Source organism: Lactuca sativa, chromosome 4, assembly GCF_002870075.4.
Source record: "Lactuca sativa cultivar Salinas chromosome 4, Lsat_Salinas_v11, whole genome shotgun sequence".
NCBI lineage: Eukaryota > Viridiplantae > Streptophyta > Magnoliopsida > Asterales > Asteraceae > Lactuca > Lactuca sativa.
This window is the reverse complement of record NC_056626.2, coordinates 141,094,144-141,110,793: the sequence shown is the minus strand read 5'-3', so window position 1 is coordinate 141,110,793 and position 16,650 is coordinate 141,094,144. Positions and strand designations below refer to the sequence as shown.

Genomic DNA, 16,650 nt, shown 5'->3' with positions numbered 1-16,650 from the left:
GATGCAGACATCTCCCATCGTAATCGGGACAAAATCAATCGGAAACTCAACGCCAAAGATCTCGAGTACACATCCTCGGATCACATCAGTGGCATACACCGCTCTCTCGTCAGCTATGCAAACTCGCAAAGGTCGACTCAATGCCTCTCGACCGATACTAATATGCTGACTAAAGGCTAACGACACAAACGACCGACTCGCACCCGAGTCAAATAACACCAAAGAAGGTACAAAACTCACAAGAAATGTACTCATGAATATCATAATATAAGCATAACACTACAAATTCAAATTAAATAAATGAAAAAAATACATATCAGCCACAACATCTGGCGCTGCGCGGACCTCCTCCGCTGTCAACTAGAAGGCTCTCCCGCGAGCCTTTGGCGCCTTGGCCTTCACTGGCCGACTCTCGGTAGCTCGAACAGCAGCAGGGGCAGATCCCTGCGATGCTCCCTAGGATGAGCTCCGCAACTGCGGACACTCCGCCTTCCGGTGTCCGTTCTGGTTGCAATGAAAACAGATTGCAAACCCCTTGAGGCAATCCTTGGCCATGTGCCCCTCATTGCCACACTTGTAGCAAGACCTTGCTCTACAAACCCCCTCATGACCCTTGCCGCACTTGCCACAAGTGCAGCCCTTCTGGTTCCCTAATCTCGAATCGGCGGGCTTGGCCCGCTTGGCTGCCGGCTGGGACTGATCCAGCCGCCGAGCCCTCCCCTGAGACTCCAACTCCTCTCTAGCCTGAGTCTCCAACTCTATCTCCCTATTCCGAGCATTTTCCTGGAGCTCGGAAAATTTCCGGTACGACGAGTTCGCCACGAACTCTCGTATGTCCCTCCTTAGAATACTCAGATACCGACTCATACGTGCCTGCTCAGTAGACACGTGCTTAGGTCAGAACATCGCCCTCTCATGGAACATCCTGGTGATCACAGTAACAGACTCATTACCCTGCTTGAGGGTCAGAAACTCTTGGGCCAACCGCTCCCTCTCCACCGAGGGAACATACTCATCATAAAACATGGAGGTGTAGCCCTCACAGGTCACCGCAGCAAGATCAGCAGGCGAATAGTGCGCTGTAACGAACTTCCACCAATACTTTGCTCCCAAACGAAGCTGGTTCAGCGTGAACCAAACCCTCAGATGCTCCGGACATGAACACGTATAGAAGCATCCCTCAATATCAGAAACCCATCTCATCGCAGCAATCGGATCCTACGTCCCATCAAACTTTGGTGGCTTCATGTTGTTGAACTCTCGGAACAGCAACGCATCACCACCCTGAGGTCTGGCAGCAGCAACAGCTGCGGTGGCTGCAGCGGCTGCAGGCTCAGTAACCGCTGCGTATCTCTCATCAAAAGTCTCAATCAGCGTGGTCTTAATAAACCCAAACATCTCTGGAATCTCTGCGCGGATGGCAGCAGCCACCTCCTCATGAATCAAGCTACGGATCTCCTCGTCACTAACACCACTGCTCTCAGGTGTGTGGCGTGTCCCAACCATGATGTCTCTCTGAAATACAACAATAAATATCAGAGACTCTCTCGAGCGTACACACACTCGATATCCCATTCCTACTCGATCCCTGGTACCCTAAGGATTCTTACTCGGGCTGCGCACTGATCCGGTGTCTTCAGTAGTACGGGCTGAATACTACCATCCACACTGCATCAGTATTCACCCCAAGTCCCCCTCCTTGGATTCCAAATCCCAAGTAATCTACTCTCACTATGCATAGTCTACTCTCTAGCATATCTCTCATAGCTCCTCGCTGCTATCTACTCACTCTCAAGGATCTCCTAGCAGCAAAACCCCTAGGCTAAGGCATCACAAATCAGGTCACTCTAGTCCTAATAAGAATACCTAGCCTACTCTAGCATGCATAACATATTATCTCATATCTTTTAACACATAACATAAGGGTATTTTGGGAAAATCACCGTTCGGGCATTGGTTGATCGTACACACTGCTCTACTCTGCTCTTTTCAAGAATTTACTCTTAGAGAAAAAAAAATTGTGATTTTTATTTGAAAATCTCTCAAATCCTCAGTTTGAGTTCAGATACGCCCGAAGGTGCACCCGAATCCCTCAAACCAAGGCTCTAATACCAAATTGAAACACCAAAATTTTTCAAACAATTTTTCACATTTTTAAAAACATATTTTCATTCATAAACATCATAAAATCTCATTGTTTCACATATAAATCCAAATAATACATCCCAAGATCATAATATATAAAAACTCCTTGTGTGTGCACTGATCATGTCGGCGCCTTTCCGTGATCCTCACTGGTACCTGAAACACATAACACCAGACACTGTAAGCATGAATGCTTAGTGAGTTCCCCAAAATACCACATGCAACACATATTAGCCACTCAGGGCTATAACTCTGTATGACCCTCTGGTCAAAGTGTCTCAGTGGGACCCTTCAGTCCCATAACTCTGTGGACCCTCTGGTCCTAACTCTGTGGACCATTCGATCCTAACTCTGTAGACTCTGAATCACATATAGCACATCATCACATAGATAACACATAGCATAAAATATACTTTGTCACATAACTCTAATTACCACTCTAGGTAAAGTATAGTGAGAAGACTCACCTCGGGTAACTCGGTAAACCTTGAACTCTGAAATACTGCACTAGCCTCTGCCTAATAACATAAATAATTACTCTAATTAATACAAATTCTAAAAGCTAGGCTAACCCCTCTCTATAAGTTCTCCAAGAAGGGTAAAAGACCATTCTACCCCTCTAATGGCTCATAAGTCCAAACACTGACTAAACCCTAAAAGTCAACAAAAGTCAATGGTCAACCTTTAACCCGACTCGTTGAGTACACTTGGCCGACTAAGCAAGTCTAAGTGGATCCTCTGAGTCCTTCTAGCCTCTCTTGGCTCGTGGAGTCATCCTTCCACTCGACGGGTTCCTCCTGTCACGAATCGCAGGGCAACCCCGACTCGACTCGTCGAGTCCACTTATGAACTCGGCGAGTTGCCTCCATGATCATACTCAAATGAACTTCTGATATCAGATCTGTTTCTCTAATCCATAGATCTGACACTCCCAAGCATAATAATCACGTAAAGGTCGAATCTTGGTACACATGCAACAACCCCGAAGCTTCCTTTGGTGAAATAACTACTAAAAGGGAAACCTAAGTTCATTTCCTCCATGAACCCACATAAAGCAGGTTGGCTAAGGCTCTTTGGACCTCAAAAGGTCCGGATCCAGAGTCTATCACTCAATGGGACAGCATAAACATCAAATCAAGCCAATAAAGGGTATAGAAAACCCTAAAATTCAAGGATCTCATACTAAACGGAAAAAGGGATCGATTTTCTACCTCAAAGTTGTTGATCCAAGCTGGAAACCCACTGAAATGAAATCCCCTTGACCTCCCTTTTCTGGAACATTTTCTCCTTTGCAAAAATTGCACCAAAAATGATCAAAAAGGCTCAAACTCTCTCACAACTTGCTCACAATCGCTAGGGTATCTCTCTCTGGACTGGTAGCCACAAATGGAGGCCATAAAGGCCTTTAAATAGGGCACAGACCCCGAGAATTAGGGTTTCAATCCACAGCGTGGACTCGTCGACTCCACCCTTTCCGACTCGTCGAGTCCGTTCATTAATCCAGTCAGCAGTCACGGTCCTACTCGTCGAGTCCCTCTCTTTTTCTCAAAAAATAAAATGATAAAATATAATACCTAGAAATCCGGATGTTACAATGAAGTCTTCCCCATCATTTGGTAACCCCAACATATCATGCACCGTGTCTTTGGTAATTGTAATCACATAATTCTCTAGAACTAGACGGCTACTTTCTGTATCATAGTGATCTAAGAGATAGTACTTAAGTAACCCCTGAGTACTGTCAATGTTAATATTCAGAAGTGATCCAAAACCCATACACACAATCCCATTTTTTTTTTGCAGGGGACATCACTTTCACAACTGCACTAATCCTTCCAGGATTCATTTTAATTGAAAGTCTTCTTAAACTTTCTGGATACTCCTTACTCACTTTTCTAACCTTATCATCAATCTTTTTGACCTTTTCATTCTCATATTCCTTTTCCCATTTTTTTTTCTCTTGGGAGATTTCTTTTACTATAGATCATTCACTACCTTTTTACCTTTACCATCAACTTCCTTACCTTCCATATGCATACCAATTTCTACCTTTTCATTTTTTTCTCTTTGATCCCATCTCCGTCTCCATAAATAATTCATTCAAATCTCTTGCTTTTTTCTTTTTTTCTTTTCAAGCGTTGCTCCTACAGATTTCTTATTCTCCTTTTTAGGTGTTGCTCTTGCAGAATATTTCATTTTTTCCATTTTACACATGTACTAACAATATTAATCGGCTCCTGTTCAGCTTGGGGACCAACTACTGAATCACATAAACATTGTTAGTTATTCTCCATTCATTATTACAGAATATCAGTCTTTCATTCACCATTTTAAAAAAATTAACTATAATATACAAGTACTATTAATCATTCTGATAGAACATTTAATTGTATACTAATTCTCAAAGAATTCTACATTTTAAACTTACAAAACTTTCAAACATTATTTTAAGTATTCCACTCCTAAACCAAATAAAAAAACAAAATAAGAAATTACCTGTAGGTGGAGAAACTATGTTCTCTTTTTTAGGTGTTGATCTTGTAGAATATTTCCTTTTTACCTTTATTTCGCTTGTATTAACAATATTAATCGGCTCTTGTTCAACTTGGGCACCAACTATTGAATCACATAAACACATCTAGTTACTCTCCAACCATTCTTACAGAATATAAGTATTTCCATCACCATTAAAAAAACTAAATAAAATATACAATTAATATAACTCATTCTGATAGAACTCTAAACTGAATACTAATTCTGAAAGAATTCCATATAATAAAATTATAAAATATTGTAACATAATTTGTATCCAAACTCTTAAACCAAATAAAAAAACTACTTATAGGTGGAGAAACGATCTTATCCTTTTTAGGTGTTGATCTTGTAGAATATTACCTTTTTACCTTTTTTGCACTTGTAGTAACAATATTAATAAACTCCTGTTCAGCTTGGGCAACAACCGATGAATCAAAGAAACACAGTTACTTACTGATATATTCCAAATTTATACTTTAATAATCAAACTATAATACATTACATTATTATAATATATATTCCAGAATACAACCACATACAAGAATATGTATAATTTGATTCCAGCATAATGAAATTTACCATCAATAATTCTTACAGAATATTAGTATTTCCATCACACCTTCCTAACGTAATAAAAGACTCAATTACTCTTCATCATTCTGAAAGAATTCTTAATCGTATACTAATTCTAAAAGCCCCAAAAAAAACCAAATAACAAAGCCCAAAAAAAACAAATAAAACTTTATCTTCTTCATAAACTTCTAATATCTTTATTTTATTCAGATTAACAAAATCACAATCACATCCCATATTATTCAACATTGGAACATATTTTCCATATTCAATTAACAAAACCCAAAAAAAAACCTCTTCCTTCTTCATATATTTTAACAAGTTTATGTTATTCAACTTAACAAAAACCACATCTAAATAATACATTGTTCAAACATTCGAACAAAATTTTAGGGTCTCAACCCAAAAAAAATTTAAAAATTAAACAATAAAAAAAGTACCCCTAGGGGGAGAAACGAAATCATCATCTCATCATCAAGATTCAACACGGTTGCATGGGTGTTCTTAAATTTCGTCTTGAAAACACTCGACCCTGCACTCCTCATTCTTCGCGAATCGTTGTTCTCCGAAATAACCCAATGCAACTTTAGTAAACAGCTCTATAAGAATCGATCATTATATACAAAATACCAAAAAAATCTTTCAATTTTATTGTTGATTCTACTAAATATTCTTTGATTATGTTTTCCGATAGAAACGATAATCGGTTTAGGGTATATGCAATGATTTTGGGATTATGATGTCAGTTGAAAGGAAAATTGTTTATGTCATATTTTGATGGCAATGACAAATGTACACAATTACCCTTATACACTCGTTTACATTTAATAAAATGTTTTTTCTATTTTATTTATATTAATTAAATATTATAAACATTTTATTAAAATTTTAAAATTTGATTGATCCATAATTAATCTTATATCCATACAATAATTAGTTAGAATATAATAATCTAAGCATATATATATATATATATATATATATATATATATATATATATATATATATATATAATAGAGAGAGATTATAAATTTTAGTATATTTATTTTTTCGATTAAAAAAAGCTCTAAAGATAAAAATTATAATTAAAAAAATAAAACTAGTGCAATGATTTTTTTATTTTTTGAAAATATAAGTGTTTTTTCAAATAAAACCTGCATTTATGGGTTGTAGTGTTCACAATTAGACTTTTATCCAATAATATATGACTTTTTAACATAAATTTAAATTGAGTTGGTAAGACGGAAGAAATAACAAAATATAGTGTATCTTATGTTATTAATTAAAATAAAAATAAAACTACAACGATTTTTATAAAAATTCTCCTTTTAACAACAACTAGAAGGTTACCCTCGCTACGCGGGGGCCATAAGCTTTCAATGTTGTTTGCGAATCGATAAATATGACAGACGTAGAAAGTGCAAGGATGAAAAAATATGGGCTTTGCCCCGGACCGTTTTTTTCATGTTTTTATGAAAAAATGTAAAAGTTTTGACTACAAGGACCAGAAGTGTCAAAATGGCTAAAGAATTAAAAGAGTAGGAATTAGCAACTTTTTAGAAAATGGATCAAAGTTGTCAAACCGTTAAAGTTTTGTGGCCAAAATTTAAATATTAAAAGGTTCCTAAAAAGTGTAAAAATATTGATTGTAATGACCAAAAGTGTCAGAATGGTTAAAGAATGAGGAGCAAAGTTGCCAAAAAAACATCCAATTTTTCTGAAAAATGTAAAAGTTTTGACTGCAAGGACCAAAAGTGTCAAAATGGCTAAAGAATTAAAGGGGTATAAATTTGCAACTTTTTAGAAAAGGGATCAAAGTTGTCAAACCGTTAAAGTTTTGTGGCCAAACTTTAAATATTAAAAGGTTCCTAAAAAGTGTAAAAATATTGGTTGTAATGACCAAAAGTGTCAAAATGGTTAAAGAATGAGGAGCAAAGTTGCCAAAAAATATCCAAATTTATTATCTCTAACTTTGAAGCCTAATCATAATATAGGGATCAATTCTGCCAAAAAAATAACAAGTTTATTATTCCTTTTCTTAATAACTTTAATATCTATATAATAATGACAAAATTGCAAGAACGGTCCTTGTGGAACAGCAACGCATCACCACCCTGAGGTCTGGCAGCAGCAACAGCTGCGGTGGCTGCAGCGGCTGCAGGCTCAGTAACCGTTGCGTATCTCTCATCAAAAGTCTCAATCAGCGTGGTCTTAATAAACCCAAACATCTCTGGAATCTCTGCGCGGATGGCAGCAGCCACCTCCTCATGAATCAAGCTACGGATCTCCTCGTCACTAACACCACTGCTCTCAGGTGTCTCAAAACTAGCAACTTTGGTCCAAAATGGGTTTGGCTCGCAAGGATGGTCCAATAGTTTTGTTTTGTTGCGAATTTAGTCCAATTTCCTATGAACTTTTTTATAATGACGGATTTGCCCCTTATTATTTTATTTTCCATTTTTCTTTTATTACAACAATTAAATAACAATTAAAAATAAAACAAAAATAAAATCTCTCTCACTGATAAACCATTATCAACACATATCCTTGTTCTTCCCTTCTGCATTCGTTCCCAGCCAAGAACACAAGAGCATTCTTGTTCTTTTCATGTATACCTACAAATGAGAAATACAATCACTCCTTGTTATTGATTCATCTTCTTTCCATGGCAATTTCAAGCAAACAAAACACAAACCTAAACCTAGTGCTTTACACCCCATCAATTATGTCAAGCAATACAAACATACACCCATCGATTTCCTATAAAAGATTAACCTCACTCATCCATTCCATTTATCCATTTCTTTAAAGAATCAATCAACAAACACTCATCTTAACCTAAATCTATTGACTAAAGCCCATGGATTTACAATCAAAGTAAAAAGAAGAGAGATGAAAGGAAACCTGTGATTGTCGAGCAAACAACAACGCCGAACACCCCCCATCGCACCGACCCTTCTTCCAGTCGAGCTCCACTGCCAAACACACCACCTGCGCCGATCTTGCTGCTCTCCTAGCTTAACCGGTTCTCCTTTCCGCATCGCACCTTGTTATCAGAACAGGAAGAGAGAAGCTTCACTGTCTTCCCTTTCCTTCTCTTCGGCCCCATCAATTTCCGAAAACAAATCTTTTGCAGGAAATCGACCCTCACTACTGTCCTACCCATCTCGTTCCCTCACCTGTTCCATGGTCGACGACCACATTATACCCACGGACGATCTCCCTTGTCGCTATCAATCGACCCAGCAGCATCGGGATTAGCCGCCTGCGAGCCTTCTTCCCTTCCCCTCCGGTCCCGTCATGCGTCGGAGGCGCTTCATCTTCTTCACGATCGGTCATCAATCGGAGGCTAATGTTTGGTTTCATTCATGTTTCCTTCGTGTCTACTATGGTTTATTCGCGTTCATACCAACCAATCTAACATCGAACACGAGCACAAAAAGCCCTTTCCCTTTTATCCATCTAGATTGATTCAAGAATCCAAATAAAATATTTGCATTATTATCTTTTGATAATTTGGATTTTTTAGGGTATTTTCCATTGTAATGTTCTTGGGTAATGTTCTAGATGATGAAGAGAGAGAGAGAGAGAGAGAGAGAGAGAGAGAGAGAGAGAGAGAGAGATTTTCTTTTTCTATTTGATTTCTGTAATAAAAAAAAATTAAAAAGGAAAATACCAAGGGCAAATCTATCATTATAAAAAGTTTTAAAATTTTTGGACTAAAATCGCAACAAAATGAAACTATTGGACCATCCATGCAAACAAAACTCATTTTAGACCAAAATTACTAGTTTTGACATAGCACAATGACCATTCTTGCAATTTTGTCTATAATAATTCATAAAAGAACTGCCCCAAACTCAATATCATCCATGACCGGTTTTCAAAAGAAACACAAAACCTCGACATGACAAATATAAGATAGGTTTTTCTTTTCTTTTCTTTTCTTTTCTTTTTTTAAATATATTGTTAATTGCTGTGTTTGACTTTACTTAATGTCCAAACGTGCTATGACATATCTTTTGAAATCATTACGTTCCTTTTTCATGTATTTCTAAATATGGTCTCTAGATCATATGATGCTCCATTCCTTGTAATTTTCAAAGAAGACAAAAAGATCAAATACACATAAAAATTAAGAAAACAAAACACCAAATCATGTCAATTTCATTTATATTTCATATTGATCATTTTTGTAATTTTTTAACATATACACGGTTTTCTACCAAAACTGCTAACATATAAAATTCTTATCAATTTCATTTGCATTTCAAAATTTACAAAAAAGTTAAATAACTTATTACAATAGCCTTCAATTTTAAAGGGCGTTTAAGGTTGTTTTTCAAAATAATTTATTGACTTTTTGAAAAATTAAGTAAAAAAATGTTTGACAATTTCAAAAACATTTTTCAAATGATTTTTCCATTATATTTACCATGGTTGCAGAAATCGCTAATCGGCCGTTAATCGGTGGACTAGCGATTAGGGATTAATCGGCTAGACGGGGATTAATCAGGGAGCATTAATTATTAAAAAAATTATTCAAAAAATTATAAATCTAATATTAATCCTACAAAAAAGTGATTAATCGGCGATTAGGTCCGATTAGGACTGACTTTGACCTACGTTGACCAAACCCGATTAGGTCTGATTAAGTCCGATTAATTCCGAATTTGACATGTATTGACCAAACTCGATTATAGTGACCGATTAGCAATAAATCTAATCGGTGGAGGTCCGATTAGCGATTAATCGGCCGATTAGGCTGATTTCTGTAACACTTATATTTACAAAGCCTTCAAAATGAGATGCCAAAAGTATGTAAAACTTGCTTTTTGAATCTCTTTCTAACTTTTCACACATAATTCCTTCAAAATAATTTATCGACTTTTGTAACCATAAAACCTAATATAAACATTTTTCTAAAAGCTCTTTTTATTACCATAATAAGTCAATAAACGACTTTTCTCAAAAACATTTTTGAAGTTCAAAAAGCAATCTCAAACTCCCTCTTAGAGATTGTAAATATAATATTAACAGGGTATCTAAAAAACTCGAGCCTCAATCCAAATTAACCATCGGTTGCCCTTTCCTGCTTTATGGAGGATGTAGACGTGTCCGTCCAGTGTCGATAAATTTTTTTGTTTACTATCTTGTAGTCCTACAAAAGAAGATTAATTTTATTATATATAATAATATTCAAAGGAAATAATTTTATATATGCCTTAAATAAATATAAAAAAAATATCATATTTGTTTTCTTTTTGCCACATGTCACGTTCTTATTTATTTTGTCACATGTAATTTTATAGTTATTTTAAATTAATTTTTATTCCACATGTCATTTTATAGTTTTTCTATTTTATTAAATTCCATATATTATTTAAATCTCATAATAAATGCATATCAATTTCATTAATGAACTTTCTTTCTAATTTCAAATTTATTAAATTAAAGTTCCATTAATTTTCTTTATTTATTTATCTAAATAACTTGTTTAAATTTAAAATAGAAAAAAAAACATTTTAATTTTTATAATTCAATATCTTTCTCACTTTTCTCTTAAATTCAAACTTTTCAAATATTTTGAATTTTATATTTAATTTTTTTTAAATAAACCCATTTAATACATGGGCCTCACATCTAGTGTGTGTATATATATATATATATATATATATATATATATATATATATATATATATATATATATATATATATATAGAGAGAGAGAGAGAGAGAGAGAGAGAGGTAGGTTCAAATCTTTTTTATAACTATTGTGTGCATGTAGGAACCAATAAGAATTTAGGAATAATTAAATAATTAATAATTCTTATAAGGGTAACTATGTAACTTAACATAAGATAATTAAAATAAAATCTCTTGATTCATGAAACTTCCATAAAAATTTATTTTGCAAAAAATTGTTACAATTTAATTTAGGGTAAATTACACGAATGGTCCCTATGGTTTTGGGTAGTTTGCACGGTTAGTCCTTATAAAGATTTTTTTTTAACTCGGACCATCCATGATATTTGTGTTTGTTGCTATTTTGGTCCCTGGCCAAGATGAAAAGACCAATATACCCTTATGCATTATTTTAACTTATTGTTTATTATTAACTATATTATTATAAGAATTTTTATACATATAGGTCCCACTCATTCTTTTCTTCCTCATCGTCTCAGGAACTCCATCATCAACACTCATCCTTTTCTGACCATCGTCCCTCTTTTCCCGTTGTCGTAAACCTTTGCCTCTTTGTTTTTTTGATGATTACAAACACAACACAAGGCTCTAAAAAAATTGGATTTCAAGCTCTATTCTTAAACCAGCAAATCGAATCTCACTTTGGGATAACGGATCTTCAAACCTGCAAACTCCACATCCTCTCCGCTCAACAGATTCCAACACCACCTCCATCTCCGATACCACTTCCATCGATCATCGCCACCACAACTTGTCGTCACTGCAACCTCCACTACAAGATCGCCCATCGTTACCGAAACCAACAAAAACAACAAAAAAATATGGTCGAAAACCCTGATTCAGTAGCTTAGGCAAATAAATCAAAATCCAAACAATTTAGGGAAACTTGGAGATGGGAGGATTAGTCCATCGGAGAACATATCATGATTCACGTGCATCTTAGTCTCTCTCTCTCTCATGTCCCTCCATCGTCTGAGAAAACGAATTGAACGAGTGCTGAACCTCTAAGAAAACGATTTCCATACATCAATATTGTTTCTTGATTTTAAGAAAACCTATATATGTGGGAATAAATTTTCAAAAAATCCACCAACCATCGCTATTTTTGCCTTCGTGTCGTCTTCTTTGATAATGTTTCACATTGGTTTAGCACTCGTTGAAGAGGGTGTGAGGGAAAAAGTAGCTCAAAGGAAGAGACGACAGAGAGGTGGTTGGAAGAGGAGAAAGATTAGGGTTACCAGAAATTCAGAATGAAAAAGAGATGAAGCGTGAAGAGCATAATAGTCATTTAATAAAAACGATTAAATTGGTTTAAAAAGTTTGAGGGCATAATAGTCATTTAATAAGAAAGGACACGGATGATGCGAGTTAAAAAAAATTGTTACGAACCATCCGTAAAATTTTACCCTTTAATTTATTGTTACAGAGTCAGATACATTTTTTTTTATTTTGAATTTTTTTTTTTGCAATTTTTGAAATCCTCATCATATTTGTGATTATCCGGTTATCATTACTAACATTTGTCGGTTATCACAGTTCATTAATTTTTGTTCTAAATCAAAATTCATTTTTTCTAATTCTGTTTTAATCTTTTTTGATTTGAAACAAAAAAGAATAGTTTCAAATTTGAAAAAAAATTAAAAACTTAATATTTTTATGTTTTTTTTATTTTTTTCTTTTGACACTTCATCTAGTCATATCACTCCCACATAACAAAACCATGTCATGTTATAACACCTTATTATATATAAATCAATAGTTACAATTGGATAACCAAGAAAATGAACAAAATTCCAAAAATATGTAAATAATAATAATACTGTGCAATTTATCGAATAAATTTCTATAAAGTTATAATCACATATAAGTTTTATAATCTTTAAAGTAAATTTCCATATAAAAAATTTGTCAGTCATAAAATTCAATCAAAATAAGAACATAAATAAATGCAAAACGTAACAATAATTCTCTTCTCATTTATTGATCGCTAAATCTATGATTCACCTCTCTCTAATCATCGCATTCAAAATCCAAAAACCTCAAAACTACTGTTAGAAACAAATTAAAATAAATTGCATTTTCAACCCTTCGAGTTGAACTACAAACTAAAAAGCAATACCAACAAAATAAATACCTCTTCACTCTGCAATAAAAATTAAAAACTCAAACTCGAAGGGTATAAAATGCAATTTCACCCAAAAAAACATCCTTTTTCAGACTGGATTCATCATTTATTCTTGCCGGTGGTCGGCGTTTATCAGTCACCGGCAGGTGACGGAGGAAACGGAAAGATGATAAGCGAAAGTGTTGGAATACTGAAACATCACCGTCCGGCCGGATATCAGCGGCTTTCCGTCGTTCACAAGGCAGTCATTGTAGCCGAGTCGCTTGAAAAGGCGGGGGTTGACCAACCGTGCAGAGCTGAACCAGCCGCAGGAGAGGTGGACGTCGGAGATTGAACAGCCGGTGGCGCAGATGTTCATTATCTCCACCGTGTAGATCGGAATGCCATGAGGGAGAGGAGAAGTGGGCCCCTGGTTAATGACAATGTCGGATTTCGAGCATTTGTCTCCCCAATTTCGCTCTGGTAGCACTTCACCGGTTTCTGAAGAATTTGCTGCAAAAAGTGAACACAGAAAATAAATAAAAAACGACATGATCGTGCAAATGGACCACTAGAATGAAACATACGTGCACCCACCACCAACAATGGCAGCTGTACAGTAATCGGAACGGAAATTGTAATTCATATTTATTCAACAGAAAAAGGGATTCAGAATTTCCGATTCAGATTCCGATGGACACATGAGAGAGACATGAGAGATTTATTTATGGAGGTGAAAAGGTTAAAAATTATTTACCAAGAAGCTTTCGATGGGGACCAGAAATAGTACTGTTCATTGGCTCCACGATAAGATCGCCATGTTGCGTTACGCCTTAACAGAATAAACAAAAGTGAAATGATTAATGATGAAGGAGAATCAATGGAGGATGTTTGTTTGTTAAGAATATGAACTGTTCATCGAATGAATAACAGAATAATTTCGAAATGGAAGGAAAACATTTTGAAACGAAACAAAAACAATGATGAATCTGTAACGAACCTGTAACGAAGGCAATCATTATGACGACGAGTAGTGATACTGAAAATGTCGCTGTAACCAATGCGATTTTGTGCATTGACGATAAGTTTGTCTTCATTTTAACCACCAAGAACGGATATCAATGTCAACGAGAATGCGTACAAGTTTTTCACGAAGGAAACTGGAGATAAAATCCGGCGGTTGTTCGAGAAGAATCTGATAAATCTGAGCTGAACTTGTGAGATCGATTTTGAATCGGTTACACTCGGAGGATCATGGAGTTTACTGTAGCTATCATCATCGATCTACAAACGTGAGTCCAGAAATCTGAAGGATTAGATGGAAATCGAGAGCCAATCTTTGACTGTATTGATGGATACAGAAGCGATTGAGATTGAACTGCATAAAATATATAATATTCAGTAAGGTATGAGAGGAGAGCATAAACATCAAATCAATTGAAATCCAAATAATAAGTTAAAACCGCCGAATCTTACACCACAACCGGCTGTGGTTTGACTAAAGGGTCTTTTCTTCTGTTTTTCCTAATTATTGCAATTGAAAAACGGCTTACTCAACATTCATCTCGATTACAGAACCAAAGCATATCAAAACGGAAAGTTTTCCGACAAAAAATTCACTACGATTTCCAGGAAAATCGCCGATCCAGACATTTTTTTTGAACTTATAAACAAATCGTAAAAAGAATTTTCAAACAAGTACAGATTCCATAAGAGCTCAAGCAATAAAGAAGTTAGCACGAAAGCATTGAAACACATGAATAAATTCAGAGATATTTGATATCAGAGACACAAAAATGGCAGTTTAAATTCTCGAAAGCCAACAAAAATGAAGGAAATCAAAAATCGATGCAAATAAGTAAGGTGTGAGATTCATCATTCATGATACCTTTGAATCCTCCTCTGATACTGTGAAATAATCAGCTCCGATGAGTGTGCATTTACGTTGATGTATATATATGAGTGTAGAGAGAGAAAAAGAGGAGTAGGGTTTTGAAGATCACGTATGGTAGTGGACGTGGGTTTTTTTTCTGAGAAGAAAAGTGGGAGGGAATGATACAGAGGGTTTAAAAACGAGCGCATGGTTTTATACTATTTTATTTGGAAGGTTATTTAATGCCTATAATTACGTATAAAAAAACGCTTGACCAAAAAGTCAAACAACAATTGTTCCTAAATATATCATTAATTAATATAGAATCAAAATATATATTCTCATTAATTAGTATTAAAAAATAAAAAGGTTATAAACATTGGTTGATACGTATTAAATAAGAAAAGATTGTATTTGTCGTTACTGTTAATGGGTAAATGGTAAGTTTCTTAGAACCATTTCTAAAATGCTAAAATGGAAAAGATTTATTACAAAATAGGAAAATTTGTAAATCTTAAAAAACTATCTATTTCGCGAATTTGTTTAGTGAGATAATTTTTTCCTTTTCAGTCAAAAGGGAACAAATATTGAATGGGGTAAGATATATAATTAGCTTTTATGAATGACTACAAGTATTTTATCTTCTGTTTATTTTGTAAAATAGTAGATTTTTTACAAGATGATATCGCAAATAATTAAAAATAATAATAGTAAATATGAGGAAAAAAAAGAGGTTTTAAGGAGAAATGATGCAAAAAAAGAAGGAATCATATATTTTATTAGAGGAAAAAATAAAAGGTTTTCAATATGATTATGAACTATAGTACAAGGATGTTGCATGGGTGTAAAGGGAATTGTAAGGTGATTTACAACGGGTGGAACGTGCGTTTTAACAAAGTGATTTTGCAAAACATGTAATCTTTTTTGCGAAACTAAAGATGTCTTATATTAAGTAAAAAAAGATTATCGAAAAAATTTAGTTGTTAACCATTAAAGTTTTTGATTTCTTTCACCATTTGATTTATTAGAATAAGAGTATCAAAATAAATTGATTTATTATAATCGTCGTTGGGTTTAAATGGCTAAGATCCTTCTAGGATCTCCTCGAGTTAAAGATTACATTCAAGGATTCCTAAAATTCTTCCTACAGAAATGGAGATAAGATTTCAGCATAATAAATGAGATAAATGAGAGTTATACCGTAAACATGTACTAAAACTTATATGTTACGAACATTTTTTTTTGTTCGAAAAGAAAATCAATGGTTTTTTCTTTTCTCATAATTTAGTTATTATAAATATACAAATTATTATTATTATTATTATTATTATTATTATTATTATTAGATAAAAATGTAAAAATATCCCTATTGTATGTATTTTTTTCGGGATTTGATCAAAACCACCAAACTTTTGGAGCGGTAGTCATTTTCAACAAGTTTGCTTGCATTTTGGGTTCGTTCTCAAATTGAAAAGACTAAAATACGTTTAATATATTTATTATTTTTATTTTTTTTTAAACTATTTTATCAAAAATAAATAAAGAAAAAAATTATCAAGGAAACAAACTAACACATTAAAAACAGTAAACACATTCAAATAGATATGATGTAAACAAACATACATATACACACTAAAACATACAACTCAAACACCAACACACATACCTTATCAGAGCTACTTCCTCTCAAATTCGCCACCACCATAATGTCGCC

General features: G+C 34.5%; 1 protein-coding gene across 1 annotated transcript; it reads right to left on the bottom strand.

The window, feature by feature from the left end:
- Positions 1 to 12,915: 12,915 nt before the first annotated feature.
- Positions 12,916 to 15,092, bottom strand: LOC111895357 (protein TAPETUM DETERMINANT 1). Its single transcript, XM_023891436.2, has 4 exons — positions 14,952 to 15,092; positions 14,064 to 14,441; positions 13,821 to 13,895; positions 12,916 to 13,576 (listed from the first exon to the last, which is right to left on the bottom strand). The coding sequence occupies exons 2-4, from the start codon at positions 14,158 to 14,160 to the stop codon at positions 13,221 to 13,223; spliced, it is 528 nt and encodes a 175-aa protein (XP_023747204.1). The 5' UTR covers positions 14,161 to 14,441; positions 14,952 to 15,092; the 3' UTR covers positions 12,916 to 13,220.
- Positions 15,093 to 16,650: the final 1,558 nt, after the last annotated feature.

What these genes read in the sequence shown, in the direction of transcription:
- LOC111895357 (XM_023891436.2), bottom strand. Translation starts at nt 14,160, where the DNA reads ATGAAGACAAACTTATCGTCAATGCACAAAATCGCATTGGTTACAGCG. An exon ending in AATGATTGCCTTCGTTACAG is followed by an intron (nt 13,896 to 14,063) that starts GTTCGTTACAGA and finishes TATTCTGTTAAG; the next exon opens with GCGTAACGCAACATGGCGAT. An exon ending in TCCCCATCGAAAGCTTCTTG is followed by an intron (nt 13,577 to 13,820) that starts GTAAATAATTTT and finishes CACTTTTTGCAG; the next exon opens with CAAATTCTTCAGAAACCGGT.